The following is a 22,908-nucleotide window of genomic DNA, read 5'->3' on the forward strand; positions in this document are numbered from 1 at the left end:
ACTATAGTGTAACATCATGACTGGATGATAGATAAAAGATGAACTGTTCTATGACTCGAGTCCATGTATATGATCTACGTGAAGGCCTTTAACTCAACACTAAGAGCACATCCCATCTACGCCTTGACCTCAGCATCATACCCCGGATCCTCCTCCGGCAAATCAAGCCCCAGCTCAACCGGCTCCGTAAACGACAAGCCCATACCTCCCGCCGCCGTCGCCTCCCGCTGTTTAATCCCCTCGTCCTCAAAGTCAAAGACACGATAATCACTATTAAAGAACCAATAGCCCGCAACGCCCAATCTCAAGAACCCAGCGTGGGATACCACAAAGATGAGCTTCTCAGGTCTTTTCTTCAGACCCTCTAGTGCATGCTGACCTCTGTCGAGGATGGCTTTCTTGGTGTACCAGTATCGCTCTGCGGCTGGGGATGTCTTGTCTGGCCAGAGGGGATCGACGGAGGAGAGGTTTACCTTTGGGAAGGATGGTGAGACCGAGGAGAGGGGACTTCCTGTGTCACAAGGCTTTGAAGAGTTTTCTAATGACCGTGAGTGAGTTTGGGTGTGAGAGGGGAGGATTGGGGGTTTACCTTGCCAGTCTGCGTTGCCCTCGATCTTAACACCCCGCTCAACAAGCCAGCCCAACGCAAGCATAGCAGTCTGCATCGTACGCCGCATGGGGCTGACAACGATAGCTACATCGTCTACATTATCAACCTTATCAGAGAATGTAGAGATGAGGTTCTCTCTTAGGAGAGCGCATTGCTCTTCGCCCTTTTCCGTGAGCGGAGGATCAGGCAGTGACCATTCTTGTACACATTGTCAGTGATGTATTCTAGAGATTGTGTAAAGGGAGACTTATGAGCTACATTGTGAAGAGCCTGAGCGTGGCGGATGAGCACGATAGTAGGAGCCATTACAACTGTAAGTGATGATGTTGAGGTGAAGACGGGAGCGGTGATGGGGTCCGCTTTCGGAGAGGGCGATTGGTCATGACGACGTGAAGCTCAATTGACTTTACAACGTGCATACACCGCAACAATAGCAACAGCTCAGTATATCATAGCATGGAGATAATAATTAGAGATTTATTATTATAATTACTCGTCTTCTATATCCAATTGCAAATGTCTATCGCTTTTATATGCATTAGATTGCCAAAAGAGCTGCGACGCCGATTATCATGCCCATTAGAGATGCGCCCTTTGACGTGGCTGCGTTGTCTGTTGATGATGGCGCAGCGGCATCTGATGATGCTTCACCAGCTGTAGCTCGACCTTGGGCTGAGGTTGTGTCTGTGGTAGAGCTTGGATCGACCGTGGTGGACGCAGCAGCGGTGGTAGTGGTAGTGTCCTTTGTTGTTGAGACTGTTGAAGCATCCTTTGTTGTTGACGCAGCTTCAGTGGTTGACTCAACCTCCTCCTTTGTACTCGTCTCCTTGGCTGTACTCTTCGCCTTTGTACTCGTCTTTGTCGCAGCCGTCGTGGTAGTCGTATCCTCTCCAACCCTCTCCTTCACCCACTCCGCAACATCATCAGTAAACACGTCAAAGTAATTAAGATGCGTCTCGACCTCATCACCCTTTGCACAAATCGGATCCGTCTCGACACAGTAGTTCCTGAACACATCCCCATAACTCGCCAGATTCTCCAACATGCCCGCCGGTCTAGGAAACAGTCCATCCTTTCCCTTGCCAGAGAGCACATTGTACGGCTGATCCTTGGTATGTCGCGTATCCCCAAACACCATCGCCGCGACAATCTTGCTCCCCGGTAGTGTCTTTGGACTCAGGCCCTGGAGATCAGGCTCCACGCAGTTCTGGAAGAACACGCCGCCTCCGCCGCCGAGGATGTCGCCGACGACCTGGCCGCCCTGTGAGTAGCCGCTCACGACGAGTTTGGAGTCTGGGCATTTCTTGTTGTACGCTGTGATCTGCTTGATGCCATTCTTGACACCCTCCGTGACAGAATCGCAGAACGGGTCTTCAAGAGCATTCTGGAACTGGATATCCTCATAGTCGCAGCTCTTTAAGCCACTGCAGATGGCACCGGCGAGTTTTCCCTGTCGTCCTGGGTAGGGTTCATTGTTGCCCTTTGCAAGAAAGATGTGTACGTCTTTACAGTCGTCGCGTATGCCAATGGCATTGACTGTAGTAGCAGCGATGAGTAGAAGTGTAGTAGAGCTGTGCATTTTGATGATGGTGAGAGAAAGAAAGTAAACAAAGAATTAAAAAACATGTCACGGTAGAAGAAAAAGAATGATAACACGAACCGAGACAAGGAACGACGTTGCCGGTCACAGAACCTGTTTCATCAGCTGAACAAGGATCCCCTGAAGACGCCCCGGGTTTTAATCTATCTCGCCCACAGCAAGAAAAATATGGGACGATCGACTTTGGGCAAATTTGCGCTGCGATAACGGGCTAATCAGGCTAATCACGACACGTCAAAAAGAATGGGGACTCGTTCGTATACTCCGTAAACGAGTCTAATTAATTGCTTTATCCACTTGAGATGTCATCCAAAGACAGTTCAGCTAGAATGATCTGATTCGATGGTGCAGAAAATGTCTCTTAAGCGAGTGTTGACTGAGTCAGTTGAGCGAGAAGCGAGGACTAGGCCAGGCCAACTTCTCACTAGACGATCTGGATCTCGTTTAGCGATAAGAGTCTGCCGAGCATGTCTTGGATCATCGCTGCCATGTTCGATCCCAAATGGAGATGGACTCACCGTAGCCTCGGGTGTCAGAAGACATAAGACACTTGGCTCTGTCTAGCCAAATAGCCCGCTGAGTTTATACAGAATTGTCAATTATTGTTTTCTTCAAGGTCAAGTGTTAAGCTCCCCCACTTCCAATAATCTAGGTAAAGTATCTTCTATGGTCCAGCGCTGTGGCTCGGGCAAGTTGTCACATCTCTGGCTGTACGAGTAAACTATACCCGGCGTTGGCGTTCCTTTGTGAGCCGTGCGTGCCTTGAATTCTGTATAAGAAGGCCTCATCGCTCCTCAACGTCTCCAAGATGTCGTTCTGGGTCTGGTTATTAAGCATCTCATCGCTGCAGCATCAATCATCGAGACTATCATCGAGTACCTTCTTCTCTGCTTCGTGAATTCCTGCCCTTACCTTCATCTTATCGCCATACCAGCGAAGCCACTCAACTACTCTTCAAGCTTCCTTAGAATCTCTGCCAAACTGCTAGTGGTTGCTTCGTAGCTGTAGAGTGACTACTCGAGGTTAGTGTGGACTGCGACCTTCGTTCTTCCTTCACCGGATGGACCTCGATCTCTACTCTAGAGTTTCTTACTCAATGATTAAAGGCTGAGCGATTGACGTAGACTCGCTGCTGAGTTAAATGGCTGAGAGTCGGCATCTTCGTGGTCTACGAGTGGTCAGTGGGAACTAGTCTGTAGAGACATGCATAAGGGGATGGCAACCCAGCACATTCAATGAGTCATGTTATAAGGTTGTGAGGGAATTTAAAGACTTGGGTGAGCTTCGCCGGTCATGGTGGCCAGTGTTGAATCGGGTAGCTTCGAAGTTTTCGAGTGTACGTGGTATTCTTTGATCATAGACAACGAGTATATTGTGCCCAAGAACTGATTGGAAAGACCCCTCTTGGTCAAAACGTAAGTCATAGACCGCCAAATTGCTGTTTGTAAAACTTGTAGCTGGCTTTCAACTTCATATCAAGCTGTACTGGCGTTACTCGGGTCGTAGCAAAGCTGAGTGATGGAGAGGAAGACGCATTGGTAGTGATGTTCATATGCGAGAGACTGTGAACTAATTTGAGGTAAACAAGAAAGGGGCTTTTTAACAGTCCGATCTGTGTTTAAACTCATCCAGTGCCTGGGCTATAACTTGATCCGGTGGCACTGGATGCTGGAGATGCAGATGCAGACCACGACCAAGACCAAAAAGAACTGGATTGATAGGCTTCCAATTGCCCCGATCCCAAGCGAACTAGAGTATACAAATGAGTCCCTTACAGGCTCCAAAATGCCCTCGAAAAGAGGTGGCGCACTCGTCCATTAGGGTATCATACTTGACATCGTCTGCGGTGCGAGGAGCCCGGTCTCTTGGGCATCATGTGGGCTACTCAACGAGAGTTTGAGTAGCTATATGGAGTTGCGGATGTGAATCTTGGTTGACTGTACAGCTCCGTTTCCTTGATAAATGACTCGGAGCCGTCCTGAAGCATCAATGAAGCACAGAGGGAGCCTGCAAGAAGGTAGCGGGGGCGTTCAGAAGCAGGAGTCAATACCAAACTAGAGTCACGTCTGGTCGGACTGGATCCAGAATAAAATAAAAGAGCCATGATCGTTGATAGGCGGCTCAAATTGGTCTTCTGAAGAAGCAATGGCCTAGGAGAGAACCCCCGAGTCTCCTTATACAATGAGGTGGAGGAGACGCTCAGATGCTAGAGATCAGATCAAACTCAAGCTAGATTAGCTTAGCCACACAAAATAGAAGTATGCACAAAGATAAGAGGCTCAGTGACAGTTAGCGGACCCCAATCTCCTAGAGAACCATCGAGAGGTGAGGGAGCACCGACCCTTCAAGCTAAGGAGGCAGCGCGCTCCCTTGTTAAGCGGATGAGAACGAGGTGGCGACAGTAGGTGACCGAGTGACGACTAACGCCTCATATGTCACTCAGGGATAACAGGTAACTGAGTTCCATAACTGATTCATAACGATCGTTAATCATTCAAGACTTCTCTGACTAAAGGAAATAAAGCCTATTTCCCCAAAATCTCATCCTTTCTCTTCTGAAGCAAGTAATAATACTCCTGAATAGGGGTACTCTTCGTCGGAACCCTCTCCCCCTCAAACTGACCCCTTCCATGCCCGTTGAAGTGAACCTTCCAAGCTACACATCATTAGCACCATTACCACACACCAGGGACTCAAAAACTTACTGCTTGCGTCAAAGCCGAGGTATGACCAGCTATCGTTGAGGTAAGCCTTCTCAGTGCCAACCTGGATAGTCTTGACAGTTCCCATCTGTCCAGGAGCAGGTCGAAGCTCCTTGAGGTCGGCGACGAGCTTGATGAGGCCTGTGACGAAGGCGAGGGCGACGTCTTTGGCGATGCATTCGTGTTGGCCGTAGCTGAAGGCTGAGACGTCTTCTTTCTTGCGCTGGGGGTTGAACTTGCCCGCGTCGGGAACCTCCTTAGGATTACGGCCAGCCTCGCCCTGTTCATTGTTAGACATGATAAGCTTGTGAGGTGAGAGTGTAACTTACGAGCATGAGAACGACGGCGGTGCCAGGTTGGATGGGTTGGCCTTGTACCTCGCCTGGTGCTGTCGCAACACGGACGTTGCGCTGGGAGCTCGTCATACGCTGAGCTTCAGCGACGTAGGCGTGAAGAGCAGCATCATCACCTTTCTGAGCAATGGCCTGGACCTCAGCCCAGATAGCCTCATTCTCAGGACGAAGGAAGAACGACAGAACCTCGTAGAACTACACATCATCAGCACATGATCTTCCATCTTGTCACTCAACTTACAGCAGTGACGGGAACACCAATACCACCAAAGGCAGTAAGCCAGAGGTTATCCGTGACCTGATCAACATTATTTCCCTGAGCAAGCAACTCCTCCACAAGCTTGAGACCACAAGATCGCAGCGAGTCCTTCTTGAGGTAAGATCTGGCGCCGATCCTGTTAGCAACGGCAGATACCAGTCCGATACCCCGAGGACGTCCAGCGTCAGCCTCCGCGACGATAGTCTTTGTCGTCTCAATCATTCTCTTGGCACCCTCTTGAGCACGACGACGACGGTTCCATGCCTGGGCGGGATCATTGTTGTTGACGCCCCAGATACGGATGTCGAGAAGACTGCGGTACAGCTCTGCAACACCAAGTTTACCATCTGGATTCTCATCGGTTCTAAGATCAAAGTAGAACAGATCAGCGAGAAGCTGTGTGTTGAGAGGAATAGCGACATCGCGAATAATGTCGATCTGGTCAAGACCCTTCTTGAGAGTGAAGGTCTCCTTGTTGATGAGCTTGGTACCCTCGCGCTCAATAAACGCGTGGACTGCATTGTGCATGTTGGGAATCTTGCTCATCGCCTTGGAAAAGTTGGCGCGGTGAGTGTAGTTCTGAGGCTGATCGCCCGCAAGCATGAACCAGCCAAAGTCCTTCTTCCCCGGGAACAGAGTGTTGAGAGGCTTGAGCCAGGGGACGACGTATTGCTTTGTGTTGCTGAGGATCTGCTTGATAGCGGGTCCTGAGGTGAGAACGGCGACCTTAGGGGGTGCCTTGGGATCATCGAGAGTGTACTGGTCAAAAGTACCGATCTCCTTGGCGATCTGCTCGTTGGCCTTCTTGGTGTACATGGGCTGCATGACTGCGATGGAGTTGAATGGGAACCAGTTTGGTACACCGCGCTGGATGAGCTTGTAGAGCATTGAACCACCAAGAGTCTTGTAGTCCTGCTGGACTTCGTTGTAACCCCAGGCAGTGAGGTTCGACACGGTGTAGTCAATGGTGTTGAACCTGTCTGATCGCACGAGGGTAACAGCGTCAGACAGAACAGCTCGACCGACAGAGTAAGTTGGCATGATACCAGAGCCAGGGTTGCGCTGGGGCTTGATGTCCTCGATCATGAGACCAGGATACAACTCAACCATGTCAGGATCAGTGTACAACTTCTCCAGAATATTCGCAATATCAGGGTTCGAGTTGATCTCGCTGAACGAATCATAGCGCTTAAGACCAAAGAACTCTCTGAACTCATTCAACGAAGCACACTGCCACTTGCGGCCCTGAATGATGCCCAGAACCTCAACGACCTTGAGAGCCTTGGGGACCATACGAGCACCGAAAGTTCCAGCAGGATCCTCCATGGCGTCCTTGAGAATACGGACAAGATCCTCATCTTTGAAAGTACCGTCAGCCTGACGCTCAAGGCCATCAAAGGTACGAACGCTAGGGTCCTTGGGAGTGTTTTTCTCAAAAGTGAGCAGAGCCTGTCCAAGTTCAGTCCAGCTGACGTCCTGGAGATCCTCAGCCTTGCGGCCGGGGAACAGTTTGAGGAAGAAGTTGTTGATCCATTTCTCGTCTCGCTTGGAGATGCAAGAGTGGAAGCGGTAGAGGAGGTTGAACTCAACGCTGACTTGGTTGCCAACACCTCGAGGGACACCGTCGCCGTCGAATTGCTTGTCAATTGCAACACGAGGATCGAGAGTCCAGTCACTCGCGGAGTGGTGAGTGTTGGTGATGGCACGAAGATAGTCGTGCAAGCAGATGTTGATGTACAAGCCACCAGTTATCAGACGAGCTACATTGAAGAGATCGTGATCTTGCTTTGCAATAGCCTTTGCCTTTTCTTCCTCGGAAGCGTTAGCCGGTACTGACATTGAGAAGCGTCCATTCTCATTGATCTTCAGCAGAATGTCAGCCACGTAATTGTGGAAACGGCTGTACAGTACAAGCATGACGTTGACACCAGCTGGTTGACCAAGAAGACGCTTCTCGTGAAAGGTATCAGGCTTAAGCTTGCCCTTCTCCATGGTACGAATCTCAAGCTGATCCTTCAGTGAAGAACCATACAGCGGCGCAAGATCAAGATACGACGAGGTATCAGACTTGTTCATATCTGTACGGTTTGTACGGAAGATATCGTGAATGATAATCGCAGCGTGGTAAAACAGCATTGACGAGATACCCGCTGGATTCTCCTGAAACGTCGTCTCATCTCTCGCCATGAGAAGATCAAACAACAAACCAGGGTCAGGCTTAACACCGTGAAGTCTCTTCTCTGACTTGACAGACTTGGCATACGGTGTACCAGCTCTGCCTAGGTTAGGCTCAAGGATGTTGTTGAAGCTACCGTCTGGCATGCGGTACTGATGCAGACCATCTGGAGCTTGGGGCACTTGCTCTCGAAGAAGAACATCAGTGCCTGGGACTTTGAACTCAATTGTATCGTAGAGGTCGCAGTTATGCTTGTGGGCTGGCTTATCAGAGTTGACGACATCGTACTTGACATCGCCGCCGACGTAGCTCAATGGCGGGTGTTGAAGGTTGCCCCAGAGGGTGTCGATGAGTTTGTTTGTGAGAGCTGTGCGAGCTTTGGAGGATGCAGGAAGGGCAGTGAGGATACCGATGAGGAGTTCAGTAGTTCTACGCTTGTTAGTCGTGCTCTGGGATATGATGTAGATGAGTGACTTACCCCTTCTTGTCATCAAGAGGCTGGCCCTTTTGGAGAAGTTCCTTGACAAGGCCGAGGAGTTGAGCAGGACTAGCTTGGCTTCGAACACCAGCAAAGTCCTTCATGAGGTCCGCAACGAGTTTCTCAGGGTTATTCAGCAGACTCGCCGGATCCTCCTTAGAGTCCCCGTACGACTCACCAGCCTGAAACTTTTCATTGAACGACATGATGAAGAAAGAAGAAGCGTGTGCAAAGAGGAGAAACCAGTTCCAACATTCTTCACGGGCATCTTCATCCCCCCATGCTTTATACCAAACATGTCACTTGTAGCTTCTTTCACGAGCGGTAACCACATCGCGGACTTTGGAGTGTAAGTGGCGTTTGGTACAGCGAGAGCTGATAACATAGTCTGTCCAATGCAAGCTCTCGTATTGCCAACGCGGGATGCGAGCTGGGACAATGACGGAAGGTGATAAGCTGGCGTACAGCTGTACCGGGATGAAGCTCTGAGAATGAGGGGTTGGCGAGAAGCAATGTCTCACAGGCTATTGCCTTTTGTGAGACCTTGATGCGAGATCTTTCATGTTTGGAAAAGAGGGTGTGCAGCGGCCTCAAAGATGATCTGACATTTCAATTACCAAGCCTGTGCTCTACATTCCTTTGATTTTCTCATGATTCATTAACTGTCCCATATTCCTCTCTATAAGCGTTCAAGTTGAATTAAGCTACGTTTCCGATCTACGTGACATCTCACCTCATCTAGATAACCTTTTTCCCATCAAAATCTCCTAGCTTTACCGCCAATGCAGGCGGTCCGTTCCGGCCAACCAGCGCGTCCACAATTGGCTGGAGCTAGATCTGCCGAAGCTAGACATTTGCTGACGGGCGTTTATGCCGTGCAACGCTACGAATGATCGCCATCGGGCCGTCCGGCAAATAGCAGGTGTCGGAGTGAGCTAATGTCTCAGCTGGGGGGATGTTGTCAAGTGAGGGGTTGTGAGACCTGCAGTTCATGTGTTGTTTGATTTGCTGGTGCTTGGAAATACATGGACTGTGAGGGGAGAGGAGAAAAGGAAAGAGAATCTAGATCTGAATGTTTATGCTGTGAGCTGGGGATCGGAAGACATTGAGAGATATGGGTGAGACAAGTTGTGTACTGATGGTCGAGCTGGGATCATATCATGACATATCTTCAGGCTATTATCGGTTGAATCAAATCAATTGCTTATTTCAAGTTACACAAACCAAAGAAGCTCGAGATCGTCTTGGTATCAACCCCTCCCGTCAATCTCTTCTCATCTCAGATCTCTAGACTCTATCTAACACCGCTGATCTGCACTCTGCAATAACACTCCTTTTATTACATGAATCTCACCGCGACAAAAGAAGCAAAATCAACCAATACAGAACCTTTCTCCAAAACATCAGGGTCCAAGCCAAGTACCTCCATGCAGCTACAACAGTCACCGACTTTCACAAGACCGGAGTCGTGCATATCTCCCCGCCGTTCAACCTCCAACCACCAACAATGGAATTGTGGCGTGTCGAGCATCAACTGCAACAGACCCCAAACAGAAATCAAGTCTCAGCCGCACCGTATCACAACATGCTCACTCAATTCTCCTCTCTTCCCCCTCCCCGAGCTGTCCCTTGACCTGACAATTCACCCAACTGAGGAAAAATCGGCATTCTTGTGGCTGGCTGAACCGAAATGCCAAGGACGAATCAATATTCTCCGATTAGCATCCCTTCATTCATTCTCGTAAGGGAGGAGACAACAATGCATGTGAATATCTCACTCTCCGTACCGTATACATCTCTCCTCCCGTTGCAGGTGTGCTATGCTGCACGGGCCGGTAACCCAGTGGCACAATCAAAAGCCACGCAAGGAACTTGGTTGTCTCCGCATAAAGGAAGCCTAGCTGGCCCCCAGACACTGAGTTCCCGTCTCACCTTGGAAACTCCCCCATCATTCTTCTTCCAAAGATGCCTCATGCTGAGAACGAAAGCACCGACTCTACTGAGCCCAAGAAGCTCATCCTGTGCTTTGACGGCACGGGAAACACGTTCAGTGGCTCCAATGCCGATACCAATGTTGTCAAGATCCTTCGAAAGTTGGATCGAAACAACAAGAACCAGTTCCACTACTACCAGAGTAAGATGACAGCCATTGAGTTGAGATATGGTTATTAACTGTGCATAGCTGGAATTGGTACATATGACATCAATGAGACGTCTGTGAACAAGGGCATCCTTGGTGAATTTGGGAGTAACATCTCAAAGACTATCGACCAAGGCTTTGGCACCACTTTTGACGCTCACGTCATTGCTGGCTATCGTTTTCTCATGCGTTACTATGAAACTGTAAGTCACATCTCTTAATATCGAGCTCCTCAATTGACATCGCAAAGAACGCAAAGATCTACGTCTTTGGCTTCAGCCGAGGCGCCTACACAGCCAAGTTCCTCGCCAGAATGGTCAACAAGGTCGGCCTTCTCTGCAAAGGCAACGAGGAGATGGTCCCCTTCGCCTACCGTCTTTATCAGCGCTACCTCCAGGGCGAGATAAAAGACAGCGAGCATGCGCAGTGCGCTTCCAAGCACGGCAGCTCAGACACAGAAGAGCCAGCAAATTTCGACACGACACAGCTTCTGGGCACAAAGCCTGAAGATGTCAGTGAAGAAACTCAGGATGCTTCCAACGAGATTGAGGCGTTCAGCCAGACATTCTGTCGCAAGGAGACGAACCGCGCCGGCGAAGAGGAGAACATCAAGGTGTTCTTCCTCGGAATCTGGGACTGCGTCGCCTCCGTCGCTGTTCTCGAGCGTAAAGCAAAGATGCCAGTTCCTGTTACAGGTACAGCGACGCATGTTCGTCATGCTGTAGCCGTTGACGAGCGTCGCGTCAAGTTCAAGCCCGCTCTGTTGGCGCAGGACATTAGAGCCGCAGTGCACAGCCACGATGATGAAGAGGACATCAAGGAAGTCTGGTTCCCAGGCAATCACGGCGATGTCGGCGGCGGATGGCCCGCACAGCCTGATGAGCAGGAAGATGAAGCTGAGAAGCCGTCTTTCTGGGGCCGGATCAAGAACGCGTGGCTGACGAGGAAAGCTGGCAAGGCGAGTCAGAACCTGAACAAAGATAGGTTCCAGATGAGTGACATCCCCCTTGAGTGGATGATTCGTGAGGTCAAGAAGTGTGGCGAGATGGATAAGTCGCTGCAGGCGGGAGTGCATTGGTGCCATAGCCTCAAGCCATTTGAGAGGAGTATGGAAGATCCTGCGAAGCGGAGAGAAGCGACGCATGGATTCATGCACGACTGTCTCGCTTTTGGCTACGGAACAGCCTTCTTCAAAGTCCTCATGTGGAAGTTCATGGGTAAGTCCCTCCCAGATCATCTCAATCCCAGCTGACACGTCCCAGAATGGCTCCCTTTCTTAACACGCTGGGAACTCGACGACACAACAGACGCCAACGTCAAGCTCCTCGGCTGGAAACCCGTTACATTCCCCCCCAACAAAGGTTCATACCGCGACATTCCGCGCGGCGCAGTCCTGCATCAATCTCTTCTAGACCGACTGCAGGAGTTCTCAAGCTACACGCCTGGAAACAACCACGGCGACAAGTCGAATGCCTGCTTCAAGGGCCGTGACAAGGCTTTGGTGTATAATGAGAAGGAGATTGAGGGTCTGTCGGAGGATGCGAAGGCGCAGAAGTTGACTGAATCGCACTTCAAGATCCATTCCGAGGGGGATACGTTGATCTGGGAGGATGATAAGAGACATCAGACGTATGACTTCAATCCTCATTTCAAGGGCGCTCTGCATCCTGCAATTGTTCAGTAGTAGAGCTTTGTACGGGACGGGAAAGTTGGCGATACGGTTGCTTGGATGTACGGTATTGAGGGTAATTTGGTTGACAGGTGTAACAAGAAGGGATGATCTTACAATTTCTAGGCTAATATTGTACCAATTTGGGGGGTTCTTATCTTCAATCATCTCGAGAAAAGTGCTAGCCAGCCGTGTCCTTCACCGAATCTCATCTGCGCGTTCTCTTCGTCACTCCAAAGCAGAAGCTATCTGGTCAAGGACCTTTCTCGCCGCCTTCGTGATGGTTAAGCAGAGCGGCAGTTCATCCGAAGACGAGCAAGCAGACTGGTTCGTTGGCGGGCAGTCAGGCGCTGTAGGCAGCGTACGCCATCTCGCCTGTCGCTCTTCCAACCGCTCAATGAACGCGACGAACGACTTGTCGCGATGGTTCTCAATGCCGAATATCTCCGATTTGACGACATTGTACATGAGACTCTTCCACTGTTCGGGCGACACTTCAATCGGCACCAACACGGCTTCGCCCGCGGTGAGTGACTGACCCAGGGGATTGAGCGCGACTTTTAACTTTTCTCCCTTGCGGGTCGCTTCAATTGCCCTTGCATCAATCGCCTTGGTGAGCCTAACGTAGGACTCGGCGATGCAGACGCATAGAATGCCCAAGATGCCCGCATTTTGCAGCACGGATGCGAAGCGCATTGGGCACTTTGAGCATTCTAGAACATCTGTTGCGCGCTCGAATGTATTTCGAAGAGTAGTTAGATCATCGGTGACAATTAGTTCGGTACGGACTCCGAGGCGATTGAGGAGCAGATAGAGGATCGACAGGCATGCGCATGAAGCGTTGATGTCTGTCTGTGTGAGGATGTCGCTGTGAGATTGCGCACTGCGGAGGGTTAGAAAGCGAAAAGGGCGGCTCTTTCGACAGGTTCTCACGGCGCAAAGCTCTCAAAGTCCACGAGGTATGGCGGTATATCTGTATTAGCTTCGTCGGGGGTCGGTCGCTCTTCTGTAGCGATCGTTATTCGGGGGGTATTCGACTGCGCTGGTGACGGCCCGCGATCGTCCTCCCGAGCAGGACTGAACGGCGCGCGCGCTATCACGCAGGGCCTCTTTGGTCTGCCAGCGCGTTTCTGCAAAGAGTAGATACATCCTCGATTAGAAACGGTGCATTTCGAACACACCGGGTATTCTCCTGAGCATCGGACCTTTCGCAATCCTACGGGTTTGGATACGGATAAGCCAGCTGGAACCGGCGCTCGACGTCTTGTCACTTACTACAGGGCTCGCAAGAAGCTCTGGCCCGACCGGGAGTAGAAGCTGTAGAGGATATCGCCGGTGATAGCATTTTTGTAAGGAATTGTCGCGATAGACTTGGGGTTGTAGACTGCCATGGAGGGAATGATGTATTCCAGGAATGGGCCGAGCGGGAATTTAATGTTCCGGGCTAAACCCGCCTCCGGACCATTTACGGCGGTGATCGGTGTTGGGTGGTGGTCTTACAAGGACGGTTTCCAGCAGTACTCTCGGGATCATCATTTATTGCTCTTGAGATGCTGTAAAAAAATATTTCAGGATTATAATGGACTATTTTAAATGAATACAATGGTCTAATGATCTGAGTGAACAAAACGCGTGCGTGAGCCTCAACTCTAAAGCGAGGCACACCAAGAACAGAATCGCAACACCAACATAAAACACCGAAACTAAAACTCCAAAATAAATTACGTCAAAATACATTTCCGCTATTGAACGCATATTCAAGAAGCGACAATAGAGTTGCGTGAGAAGTCTATCGTTTCCCCCTCTTGCTGTTGCCCCTCCTCGCCTGTCGGGCTTTTCTGGCGGCAGTGGACTTTCGCTTCATCGAGAAACGACCGGCAGGCTACTTAAGGGTACGGCCAATGGACTCCTTCTTGGTCGGCTTCGGGGTTTTCCTCCATTTGAAGAGCCCCGGGTCATGTGAAGGATAGTAGTCCAAGTTCCAGGTGCCGCCTTCATCATAGTTGACCAGAGGGAGGAAAGGTCCCTGCATGCCTGGACGAGGACGAAGACTTCTATAGCGCGCTTCGTTGCGCTTTGCAACCAATTCAGTTCCTTTGAGAGGTGGCTTGGCCCGGGGCGCGGAGAGGTTTACCTCGTCGATGATATCCTGGAAACACTTCACGTCCCAGGCTGCCATACTTGCAAAGGTCCATCTCGGCCGAATCCTGCCCTCCGGGCCAAAAATGTGTGGAATCGTCCAGGCGTGGCTTAAGTCACACAGCTGGCCTTCGTAATACTGCTGAGACTTGAGGTCGCGTACGACGATGCCGCATTTGTGGAGCTGGCGAAGATTGCGAAGCATACGTGGTAGATGCTTGATCTGTCTCTGTTCCGCTTCTCGTGTCATTCCACCTGTAGGCGTTCGGTGGTTGGGGATCCAGTCTTTGACGATAGCCATGATGGGTAGATCGACTTCATCGTCCTCCATTTCCATCACTTCTTCTGAAGGGAATATGGCTTCCGGTAAGGAGTTCTGGACCGCCACTTGGATCTGCTCGTCGATCTGGTGTAAATAGAGGCGCAGGTAGCCGTGCACTTTGACGGCAAGATGCTCCTGGCCGAGCTCCTTGAGGCGACCGAAGGCCCGGCACTCGTTGTGGAAGGAAGTTGCATGAAGACGTAGACTGTCGACAACATACTGGGGCATCTTTTCGCTGGCGGTCAGTCGCTCTTTCTCCTCTCTTCCAACGAAATAGCCTTCGTCAATGGGGTCCAGTTCGAAGTTGGGCTCGTGTACATAAACTGGGAAGAACTGAAGGCGAGTTAGCAGCTGGCATGGTGATTCTGTTCACGGTGCCTACAAGTTTGATGACGTAGATCTTGCCATCGATCTCGGCCTTAACGACCGCTGAGTGACAGCCAGAGCCGAGATATTCCAGGAACTTGAAGTCGTGCTTGGTGAGATCATCGGTGAAACACTCAAGCTTTGGGCCCTCACAATCCGGTAGCGGTTTCAGTGTAGGCATTGTTAAAGATACAGTGGTGGCGGGTGTTGAAACGAAATCGAATGGTGAGCAAAGGACAGTTTTGGAAGAGTTCCCGACGTTCGTTTGTTTGTTTGTTTGGAGGTAAGGATATTTTGCTGTCTGGTATAGCTGTCCTGGTTTCAGGTAGAGGAGGCTTGAAGGGCTTCCCTGGGGTGTTTATTAACTAGGAGCCGACAACACCAAAACACAGGGCGAAAAGTGTGTTCAGGCAGAACAAGCTTCTATCTTTGTTGTTTTCTTTCTGTCGCCAGCTCCTTGTTCGAACATCATCCCGAAAAGAAAAGGAATCCGGAAATAGCATCTCAAAAGGGGAGGGGGGGCAATAAACAACTGAACGCACAAATCGCAACGCAACGTAGATACCGACCGTGAATTTCTTTGTCGGCGCCAGGGTTTATGCGTTTGGCGGTCTTTCTAATGTCAGTAGCGTATTATTAGCTGTCAGCATTGACCATCAGTACCTCACAGCTCCGCCAGTGAGAACCTGATTTCTTTGTTACACCAACTAACATGCCGCAGCAACGCTCCCCTCTCATCATAATACAGCGCATCTTCGCTTTCTGCAGCAGTCCACCCCCTAATTTTCATGTCACAAAATGATGAGCTTGGCGTACCTCAAGCAATCAAGCCGCGGCGCCATAACAGCAGGTCTGAGTCTCATATCAAACGTTCGTTGCCTAGCCGTTGTAGCGGTCTGGGTTATTTACGGTAGCTTTTAATGGCGTAGATGGCTGATTGCCAGCTGTCCACTGTATTTCTTGGCACTTCCAATACCTCCCGGTAGTCTATCACCAAGTGTTAGGTTCACAGGCTGATGAGTCTGGCAAGAAGAATTCCACGACACTACACCAACAGGCATGGAGTCGTTATCTTAAACCAAACCCTCAAAGGTGATCCGCCTGAATCTATCTCTTCTAAGTAGCGATGGCACGCAGACCTGTTTGTCGTTTGGCAGTGCCCTGTCCTGACTCCCGTTCCGCAATGTCCTGTGTTTGCTCCCGGCTCCGGGAAGTGCGGCTCATGGGCTGCCTAATTTCTTCTGAACTTATATGAGAACTGATATTCTGAATTTCGTGGTGTCTCTCTAGGTATCGACGCAGAAGTGAGGACGCGTAGGTCAGATAACAGGGCATGTCACATTTCGCTAGCGCTCTTATTGAGACAACTGCGAAGGGTTCTTCAGGGCCTGTGAACTGTGTCCATGAGTTAAGTATCAAGACCATTTGGATGAACACTGATAAATCCGTCCTGCCCCCAGCTGTGTTGAAATATTCATTTTTCCTTTCGCCTCTAAATCTAGACATATTTTCTGGTTCTCGCATTGTTGCATCTCGTTATTTATCCATACTACATCATCTATCTATTCACGAACTCAACGGGAAACATGAGCCTTCCGACCTTTCAAGGCACTCCCATGCCCGACTTTTCTGTACACATGAAGCGGAGTGTTTCAATCCGATATGCTCTCTCGCAACCAAACCCCGCGCTCCTCGGCGCTGAGCACGCTCCATCATCTACCAGAGGCGACACGACTCGCCATGCTGTCAAGGCCTTGTCCATCTTGAAATGGACCGACTTCAATATTGAGGTCCTAGAAGACCTCTACAAGGACATGCTGAGCCAAATGGTTCTGTCCCCCAGCGGCGCCAAGAGCGGCCCTTTTCATCTCGACAACATCGAAGAAGCCAAAAAGATGTTCCTTGAACACCTGGGTCCACGGCTTGAAGACCCCATCGAGCAAGGTGCGGCCCTTCTGGGCAGTCAGTTCGGTCATCAATTCCCTGCGGTCGTGGTCAAGCCCGGACGATCATTCGATAGACAGACTCCTACCCTTTCCTACGTGGCCGGCAACGAGCCTGATGCTCGTACCTTGGTCGTCAACATTTGTTTGCATGCCAACGCATGGCACTCAAGTATGATTGGCGGCAACAAGGCTACGATAGCTAGACGGCCCCTTGATCGTCTTGCTAAATACTGTCTCCTTGCCCGAACTCGTTATGGGTTCCTTATGAGCACGAAGGAAATCGTTGTCATGCGCATTCGAGGCAAAGTGTTCGACACTAGCATGTCTTGCCATGTCGAATGGCAAGCTATTCCATGGTCCGTAAATGGCCCGTACGAACTCACCGCGTGTCTGTCTATCTGGTTTCTGGTAATGCTGAGTCTTGATGACCTGCGCCTGTCAGGCTCTCCCCCACACTACCTCCCACCTCCATACTACCTGCCTGCACCCCGATCTCTGAACGTTTGGGCGCGTTACCAGATCCCTAAAGGGTTCTTCTACCGCCACCCTTCTTCTGGGCAACGCGAGGCCGAGCTTCCTGAAGGGGCCGAGTTCGAGGACTCCCCCCATGGGACTTCCTCTTGAACATCTTGAGCGTCTTTTCGTTGTCGCAGGATTTGCCGACGTCGAACTCAGCATTCCTCCGACGTCGACACCTGGTACAGGCCTCGTCCTCCCGACCTAGGCGCGACCATACAGTGGAGAGGGATGGCGCTTGGTTTTCCATTTCCTTTTTATTTATTTATTTGTCGTGATGTCTGTCTCTTCCTTCTCTTTTCTTTTCTTTTCTTTTCTTTTCTTTTCCTTGCGTCTGGCGGGTTAATTGTCGTGGTGCAGCCTTTTCCTTGCTTGTGGTGAGAATCGCCGTAATATGTCAGTCTTTACCTTGGATCCTTGTTGTTTGTCTCTTGTTTTTGTCGCGCACTTTGGAACTTTAGACTAGATACCATAGAAGCAATTTCTCTCTCTCTCACCATTCGCTCAACGATTGTGACTGTTCGTATCGCACTGGTAAGCTTATGATTCTTCTTTTTTTCCCTTCCTGTGCCAATGTAGATTAGCGTCTGTCGCATCTCATCTCATCTCATCTCATCTCATAAACTCCATGTCCAAGACTCCGCCGTCCATGAAGCTCATCCCGTCTCCGAAGCCCCGCTCAAGCTCCCCACTCAATCCGACAAACGGTCCGTCCAACCCCACAAACGGCCCCTCAAGCCCATCAAACATGTCTCCCGCCGGTAAGAAATCCACCTCGTGCACAGCCACATCATCCACGTTCAGCGCCTCAAAGACATCCTTCCCTGATCCTTTCAGCTCCTCTCTATATACCGCCACAGCCGTTTGCGCCCTCTGGCTGAGTTCACCAACAACACTTCGCAATGCTCTGAACGCTTCGTCGTCGATTATCTTTAGAAGCTTGTCGAAGAGATCGAGCGCCTTTACTGAGAGGTGCTGATCAATATGGATTGAGTTGTGGCCGGGGTTGAGGATCATGTTGGCGAGGAGGACGATGAGCGCTGAGAAATGAGAGCAGCTGCATTGCCTGCGCTGGTCAGTAGTCTCCCGAGACGTTCTGCAACTGACATACCAAATTAGACACTCTGTTGGTGTAGCTTCCTGGAATAACTTCATGCACCCTCTGCTCACTTCCACGCAATGATTCCATCCCTCAGCTAAAGGCGGTGCTTGGTCCTGACACTTTCCAGCACCATCAAAGCCCCTGTTCTCCAAGTTTCCAACAGAAGTTATCGTAGCTCTACTAAAAGAGCTGATCCTCTTGACCCATTCTGCATTATGGCTGTAAATACCATGAATCATCACTTCCGTCAGCAGAAATGCGTGGTGCATCTTTGTCATCTGCACAAGCTGACTCGGTCCCACTGTCGCAGCGACATGCTCGATATGGAAGACGGTTGGAATGCGCTCATACCACTGATCGAGCATGGCTTGAAGCCGAGATACCCGTCGTTGTCGCTCTTGGGCTGTCACCTTGCTCGAGCGGTTGGAGTACAAAAGATCGTATACTTTGCCTTGTATGTAAGCGAGTTCCACGCGCTTTCGATGGTAGTTGAAGTGAACCTGGCCGTTTTGCGTCCATATCAAACCAACGCTATCTGGTGGCGCAAGTACAGGGAGACTTATGTCGATGTCTTCATCAAACTGGCATGAAGGTGTTTGCGCACGAAGACAGATGTCCTACTAACATAAGCTCTTGTTTTTACGCTCTCGAACAACTTACCTTGTCAAGAGTGTACGCAATCCAAAACACTCGCGATCTCTGCTCTACCTCCGCAGCCGGAAACTGCATCGCCGCTTCTTGCGAGTGCAACTTGAGTCTATGCGCCAGCCTAACCGCTGTTCCAATCAAAACACTCGCGGGTTTCGGATCACGACTATTCTGGAACAGCATCACAATACCTAGTAAGATCTGAACGCCGAGTAAATCCTCATCGCGCGTGACAAGTTCAGACACAACAGTCTGTGCATTCCTCAAACATTGATCTGCCTTTTCAATGTGCACTGATTGACTGTCTCGTAGCGAGAGCTGCGGAGTGCGATATCCAATGGCCATGACGGTTTGAATAGCCGCCCAAGAAGCTCTGTCGCGAGTTTCGGGTTGTTTATACCATGCCGCTAGAAGCTTCATGAATTCTGGCTGCTGAAAGAGAGGGATGACGCCGTTGAATGTTGTGAAGTAGTGGTCTACTATGGGTAGAATCTCATCAAGAGGGGGCAATTCCAAAATGTTTGGTTGAGGTCCTTGGTAGACTGCTGGGTTAACTGGGTCAAATTTCCAAGCGAATCCCCGTTTGGCCATCTCTTCGAAATTTACGGAGTTGTTGAGAACTGATTCCGCTGAGTCACTTGGGCTGGAATGGTCATCTGACTGCGGCCTGGCGTTTTGAGCATCTTTGGCAGCGTTGAGAACAATTTGGAGCTGCTCCTCAATACGAGCTAATCTTGCTTCAAGGCCTTCTTGGCGATTGTTCCTGAAAGAGTCACTAATCTGAACAGCAAAATCAGGAATAGGGGCGTACTCTTCTTGTTGCTTAGCCCCTGATCTAACTCTCGCAGAATTAGGCTTCCTTCTAATGATGCTGGTTCGACAGCTCGTATTATAGAGAATGCAATTCGAACAATCTGGCTTTAGCATGTCACATTTGATCTTTTTCGTAAAGCACAAATCGCATGCTGGGAATTTGTCAGCTGGGTCCATATTCATAATTCGAGTTGCTGACCTTTGCGACGATTAGACGGTGTAGGATCTGTCTCAGCAGTAGACATGGCTATAACTGGCGAAATATTTAGCTGTAGACTTGTTTTCGTAAGTTTCAGAGGTTAAAAATGACGGGTACAGCTGATGAAGGTAATGTTGAGAGTTTTGTTGCAGATGCGCAGTGAGATGAAGTGAGGTTGAAGGGCTGACAAATCCTCCGAACGCAGGGTTCCACATAGCCTCAACAGGCTGTCGATCATCAGCCCTAAATTTAGAACCGTTTAAAACGCCATGACATGACAAGAGTTGTTTCAGAAAAACACAATCAATGACTCGGAATAAATACCCTACACTCTAATAAACATGTCTAAGCTCAATCAACCCATGATCTATCAAGCCTTCATAGTGCCATACGGAACTTGGGGCCCCGAATACTGAATGGCACGAACAAACTCGTTCTTGTCCCCATCCTGTACGAGCTTCTCATACCACGCGCCCATATCCTGGCCAAATGTCTGAACAACTTCAGTGTTGCTCGCGTCAAGCGGTTCAAAGCCCTTTGCAATCTGTGCGAACTGAGCCCCAGCGACACCCATACCCATCCCAAGATCATTCTCAACCATCTCAGTCGGTCGGATCGCGCCCTTGATGCGTCCTTCGATAATATCCCCAGCCAAACGCGGTTCTGCCGCCGCAGGCCGTCCAATACTAACGCCATCGACAACGTCAAGCGCGTCCACCATGGCGCCCACCGTTCTCAGCCCACCCGCGATAAAGATCTTCATTTTATGCGCTGGATCAAGTGCTTTGGTGATGGTCTCGGCCCACTCAAGAAAGAAACCCTCGCGCTGCTTCGTCGACTCTTTCTCCCACGACAATGCCATGCGCTCATAGGTCCCGCCGCTGAGTTCAACAAAGTCGAATCCCAGCGCTTCAAGCCTTTCGCAGAGCTCCCTCGCCTCGTCGGCTGTCACGCCGCCGTCCTGGAACTCTACGCTGTTGAGCTTTGCGCTGACGATAAATGTCGATGAGACGCGCGCCTTGATGGCGTTTGCTATTTCGGAAATGAGGCGGAGTCTGTTTTCAACCGTCTGAGTGCCGTATTCGTCGGTGCGCTTGTTGGTGGTTCGCGAGAGGAATTGAGAGAGCAGGTAGCCGTGAGCTGCGTGCAGTTCAATGCCGTCGAACCCGGCCTTCTCGAGATACTCGGCGGCGTGGGCGAAACCCTCGATGATCTGGGCGATTTCCTCCTTTGTCGCGGCGTGAGGCTTGCCAAAGGTCATTCCCATCTTGGGGTCTGTGACAGTCAGTACGTGTTGTTGAGCGCAGCGAGCGACTCACCGAGTTGAACGTCAGAGGCTGAGATGGCGACTGGGTTGAACTTGTAGGGAACCTGTCGCCCGGGATGGTTTACCTGAGCGAGGAACAGAGAGCCGTCCTTCTTGGCTGCTGCGGCCAATTGCTTGAACTTTTCGAAGCGCTCGCCTTCGAATGGAGCATCGACGGGAATTCCGGGAGACGCAGCGCCGCCGACAGAGGTGAGATCAATGTCTACATTGCCAGTGACGACGATGCCAAAATTGTTCTTGCCCTCACCCCATCTAAGATTGTCAGTCTGTATCATCTGTCGGCGCCGATGAACTCACCGTCGGTACAGCTCAATCAGCTCGTCGGTCGGGATTCCTCTCTTGGAGACGATCTCGGGATCCCAACTTGCAAGCGACTCAGCCATGGGCGACTTGAGGAACCTGTTCTTTGCGACTCGGCCAGAGGGATAGAGTTGAAGTTCTTTGGCCAAGGGCTCAGGACTGACGTCTTTGGAGGTGTAGCGGACGGGCATTTTGACGATTGTGATTGAAGTGGTGATTGTAATTAAAGCTGTGTGTTGAATGAACTCTTTGACGACGTATTTCGGTCGCCATTTATATACAGCGACATCCTGAGTACCATTATCTCAATTCCGCATCATTACAAAGCTGAGTACGCAACACCGCGCTGCGGAGAGACTCTGCTCCAGTTTGTACGTGTCCGATCCGAGAAGCAGAGTCCGAGCCAAATTAAATGCTCCACGGGCTTTCAATAGCAGGGGACAGCCCCAAAGCAATCCATCGTCGTTGTATCCATGGCGTTCCGTAACAGCACGTCTCTGTGTGATAAGCGCACAAGCGCGCCCGGATTTGCACTCCACGGTGTTCCACGGAGTTGAGTCCACTGGGTCGGACCGTTCTTCAGCATCCAGCGCGCGCGAATTACAAATGCAGCATTAGCAACTAGCAACCTTGAAAATAACAAGTTATCATTCATGGAGTTCTAATACATTTCTATCACTATTTTCTCGGGAAAAAGAGTGCCCGGTGGACTCGAACTTCCTGGCCCTCTTTCGTCTACTGCCTCGAATCTTAAGATACAACTGAACAATCGACAGCCAGATTAGTAGTACATTAGATCAGGTCACAAGACGAAAGAGTTATGATGAATACAGTCAATGGCAATCCGTTCCAGATTGAGGTTTGGGAAATAGAACTGGTATAGATCCTTCAGGTTGAAAAGGCTGAAGTGAGGTGTCGGGCTAAGAGCCACGAGGCCGGCGTGCGCCGGCCTGCTCCGGCTAACTACGGCCCCACTCTCCGGATGTCTGTTCAACGCGACGCGAGATGAGCGATTACCAGCCACGCAAGAATACATTTCAACACCAAAAAAGAACCTTAGGACGAGATTTAAAAAAAGAGGAATAAAAAGAAAGAGAAAAAAAAAATTGGTAGCTTCTCTTTGATTGAGCGTGTCATCCTTAGTGCAGGGGCCATGCTAATCTTCTCTGTATCGTTTCAACTATTGACCGGTTAGTATGCGATCGAACGGACGAGCTCTGCAGAGAACTGCAAAGTTTAACGG

The 22,908-nt window shown here is 50.3% G+C and overlaps 9 protein-coding genes; 2 read left to right on the plus strand and 7 right to left on the minus strand.

The window, feature by feature from the left end:
- Nucleotides 1-116: 116 nt before the first annotated feature.
- FFUJ_08002 (uncharacterized protein) lies at nt 117-916 on the minus strand (the record flags this gene model as incomplete). XM_023578318.1 has 3 exons in its annotated part: nt 117-538; nt 590-773; nt 818-916. 3 exons carry the CDS (start codon nt 914-916, stop codon nt 117-119), a joined length of 705 nt encoding a protein of 234 aa, XP_023431145.1.
- Nucleotides 917-1,148: 232 nt separating this feature from the next.
- FFUJ_08003 (related to acetylxylan esterase precursor) lies at nt 1,149-2,189 on the minus strand (the record flags this gene model as incomplete). The annotated part of the gene is made up of 1 exon (XM_023578319.1): nt 1,149-2,189. One exon carries the CDS (start codon nt 2,187-2,189, stop codon nt 1,149-1,151), a length of 1,041 nt encoding a protein of 346 aa, XP_023431146.1.
- A 2,546-nt stretch (nt 2,190-4,735) lies between these two features.
- On the minus strand, nt 4,736-8,384 carry FFUJ_08004 (related to linoleate diol synthase; the record flags this gene model as incomplete). XM_023578320.1 has 6 exons in its annotated part: nt 4,736-4,866; nt 4,916-5,192; nt 5,242-5,460; nt 5,507-6,261; nt 6,298-8,129; nt 8,179-8,384. The coding sequence occupies 6 exons, from the start codon at nt 8,382-8,384 to the stop codon at nt 4,736-4,738; spliced, it is 3,420 nt and encodes a 1,139-aa protein (XP_023431147.1).
- Nucleotides 8,385-10,143: 1,759 nt separating this feature from the next.
- FFUJ_08005 (uncharacterized protein) lies at nt 10,144-12,002 on the plus strand (the record flags this gene model as incomplete). XM_023578321.1 has 4 exons in its annotated part: nt 10,144-10,312; nt 10,361-10,521; nt 10,569-11,535; nt 11,581-12,002. The coding sequence occupies 4 exons, from the start codon at nt 10,144-10,146 to the stop codon at nt 12,000-12,002; spliced, it is 1,719 nt and encodes a 572-aa protein (XP_023431148.1).
- Nucleotides 12,003-12,215: 213 nt separating this feature from the next.
- FFUJ_08006 (uncharacterized protein) lies at nt 12,216-13,332 on the minus strand (the record flags this gene model as incomplete). XM_023578322.1 has 4 exons in its annotated part: nt 12,216-12,870; nt 12,921-13,117; nt 13,169-13,203; nt 13,263-13,332. The coding sequence occupies 4 exons, from the start codon at nt 13,330-13,332 to the stop codon at nt 12,216-12,218; spliced, it is 957 nt and encodes a 318-aa protein (XP_023431149.1).
- Nucleotides 13,333-13,869: 537 nt separating this feature from the next.
- FFUJ_08007 (uncharacterized protein) lies at nt 13,870-14,995 on the minus strand (the record flags this gene model as incomplete). XM_023578323.1 has 2 exons in its annotated part: nt 13,870-14,781; nt 14,831-14,995. 2 exons carry the CDS (start codon nt 14,993-14,995, stop codon nt 13,870-13,872), a joined length of 1,077 nt encoding a protein of 358 aa, XP_023431150.1.
- Nucleotides 14,996-16,400: 1,405 nt separating this feature from the next.
- Nucleotides 16,401-17,384, plus strand: FFUJ_08008 (uncharacterized protein; the record flags this gene model as incomplete). The annotated part of the gene is made up of 1 exon (XM_023578324.1): nt 16,401-17,384. The coding sequence occupies one exon, from the start codon at nt 16,401-16,403 to the stop codon at nt 17,382-17,384; it is 984 nt and encodes a 327-aa protein (XP_023431151.1).
- Nucleotides 17,385-17,888: 504 nt separating this feature from the next.
- FFUJ_08009 (related to transcriptional regulator) lies at nt 17,889-20,084 on the minus strand (the record flags this gene model as incomplete). XM_023578325.1 has 4 exons in its annotated part: nt 17,889-18,342; nt 18,388-18,995; nt 19,039-19,991; nt 20,039-20,084. 4 exons carry the CDS (start codon nt 20,082-20,084, stop codon nt 17,889-17,891), a joined length of 2,061 nt encoding a protein of 686 aa, XP_023431152.1.
- Nucleotides 20,085-20,408: 324 nt separating this feature from the next.
- FFUJ_08010 (related to NADH oxidase) lies at nt 20,409-21,856 on the minus strand (the record flags this gene model as incomplete). XM_023578326.1 has 3 exons in its annotated part: nt 20,409-21,313; nt 21,358-21,617; nt 21,663-21,856. 3 exons carry the CDS (start codon nt 21,854-21,856, stop codon nt 20,409-20,411), a joined length of 1,359 nt encoding a protein of 452 aa, XP_023431153.1.
- Nucleotides 21,857-22,908: the final 1,052 nt, after the last annotated feature.

The sequence above is a fragment of the Fusarium fujikuroi genome, chromosome FFUJ_chr05 (assembly GCF_900079805.1).
Source record: "Fusarium fujikuroi IMI 58289 draft genome, chromosome FFUJ_chr05".
Taxonomy (NCBI): Eukaryota; Fungi; Ascomycota; class Sordariomycetes; order Hypocreales; family Nectriaceae; genus Fusarium; species Fusarium fujikuroi.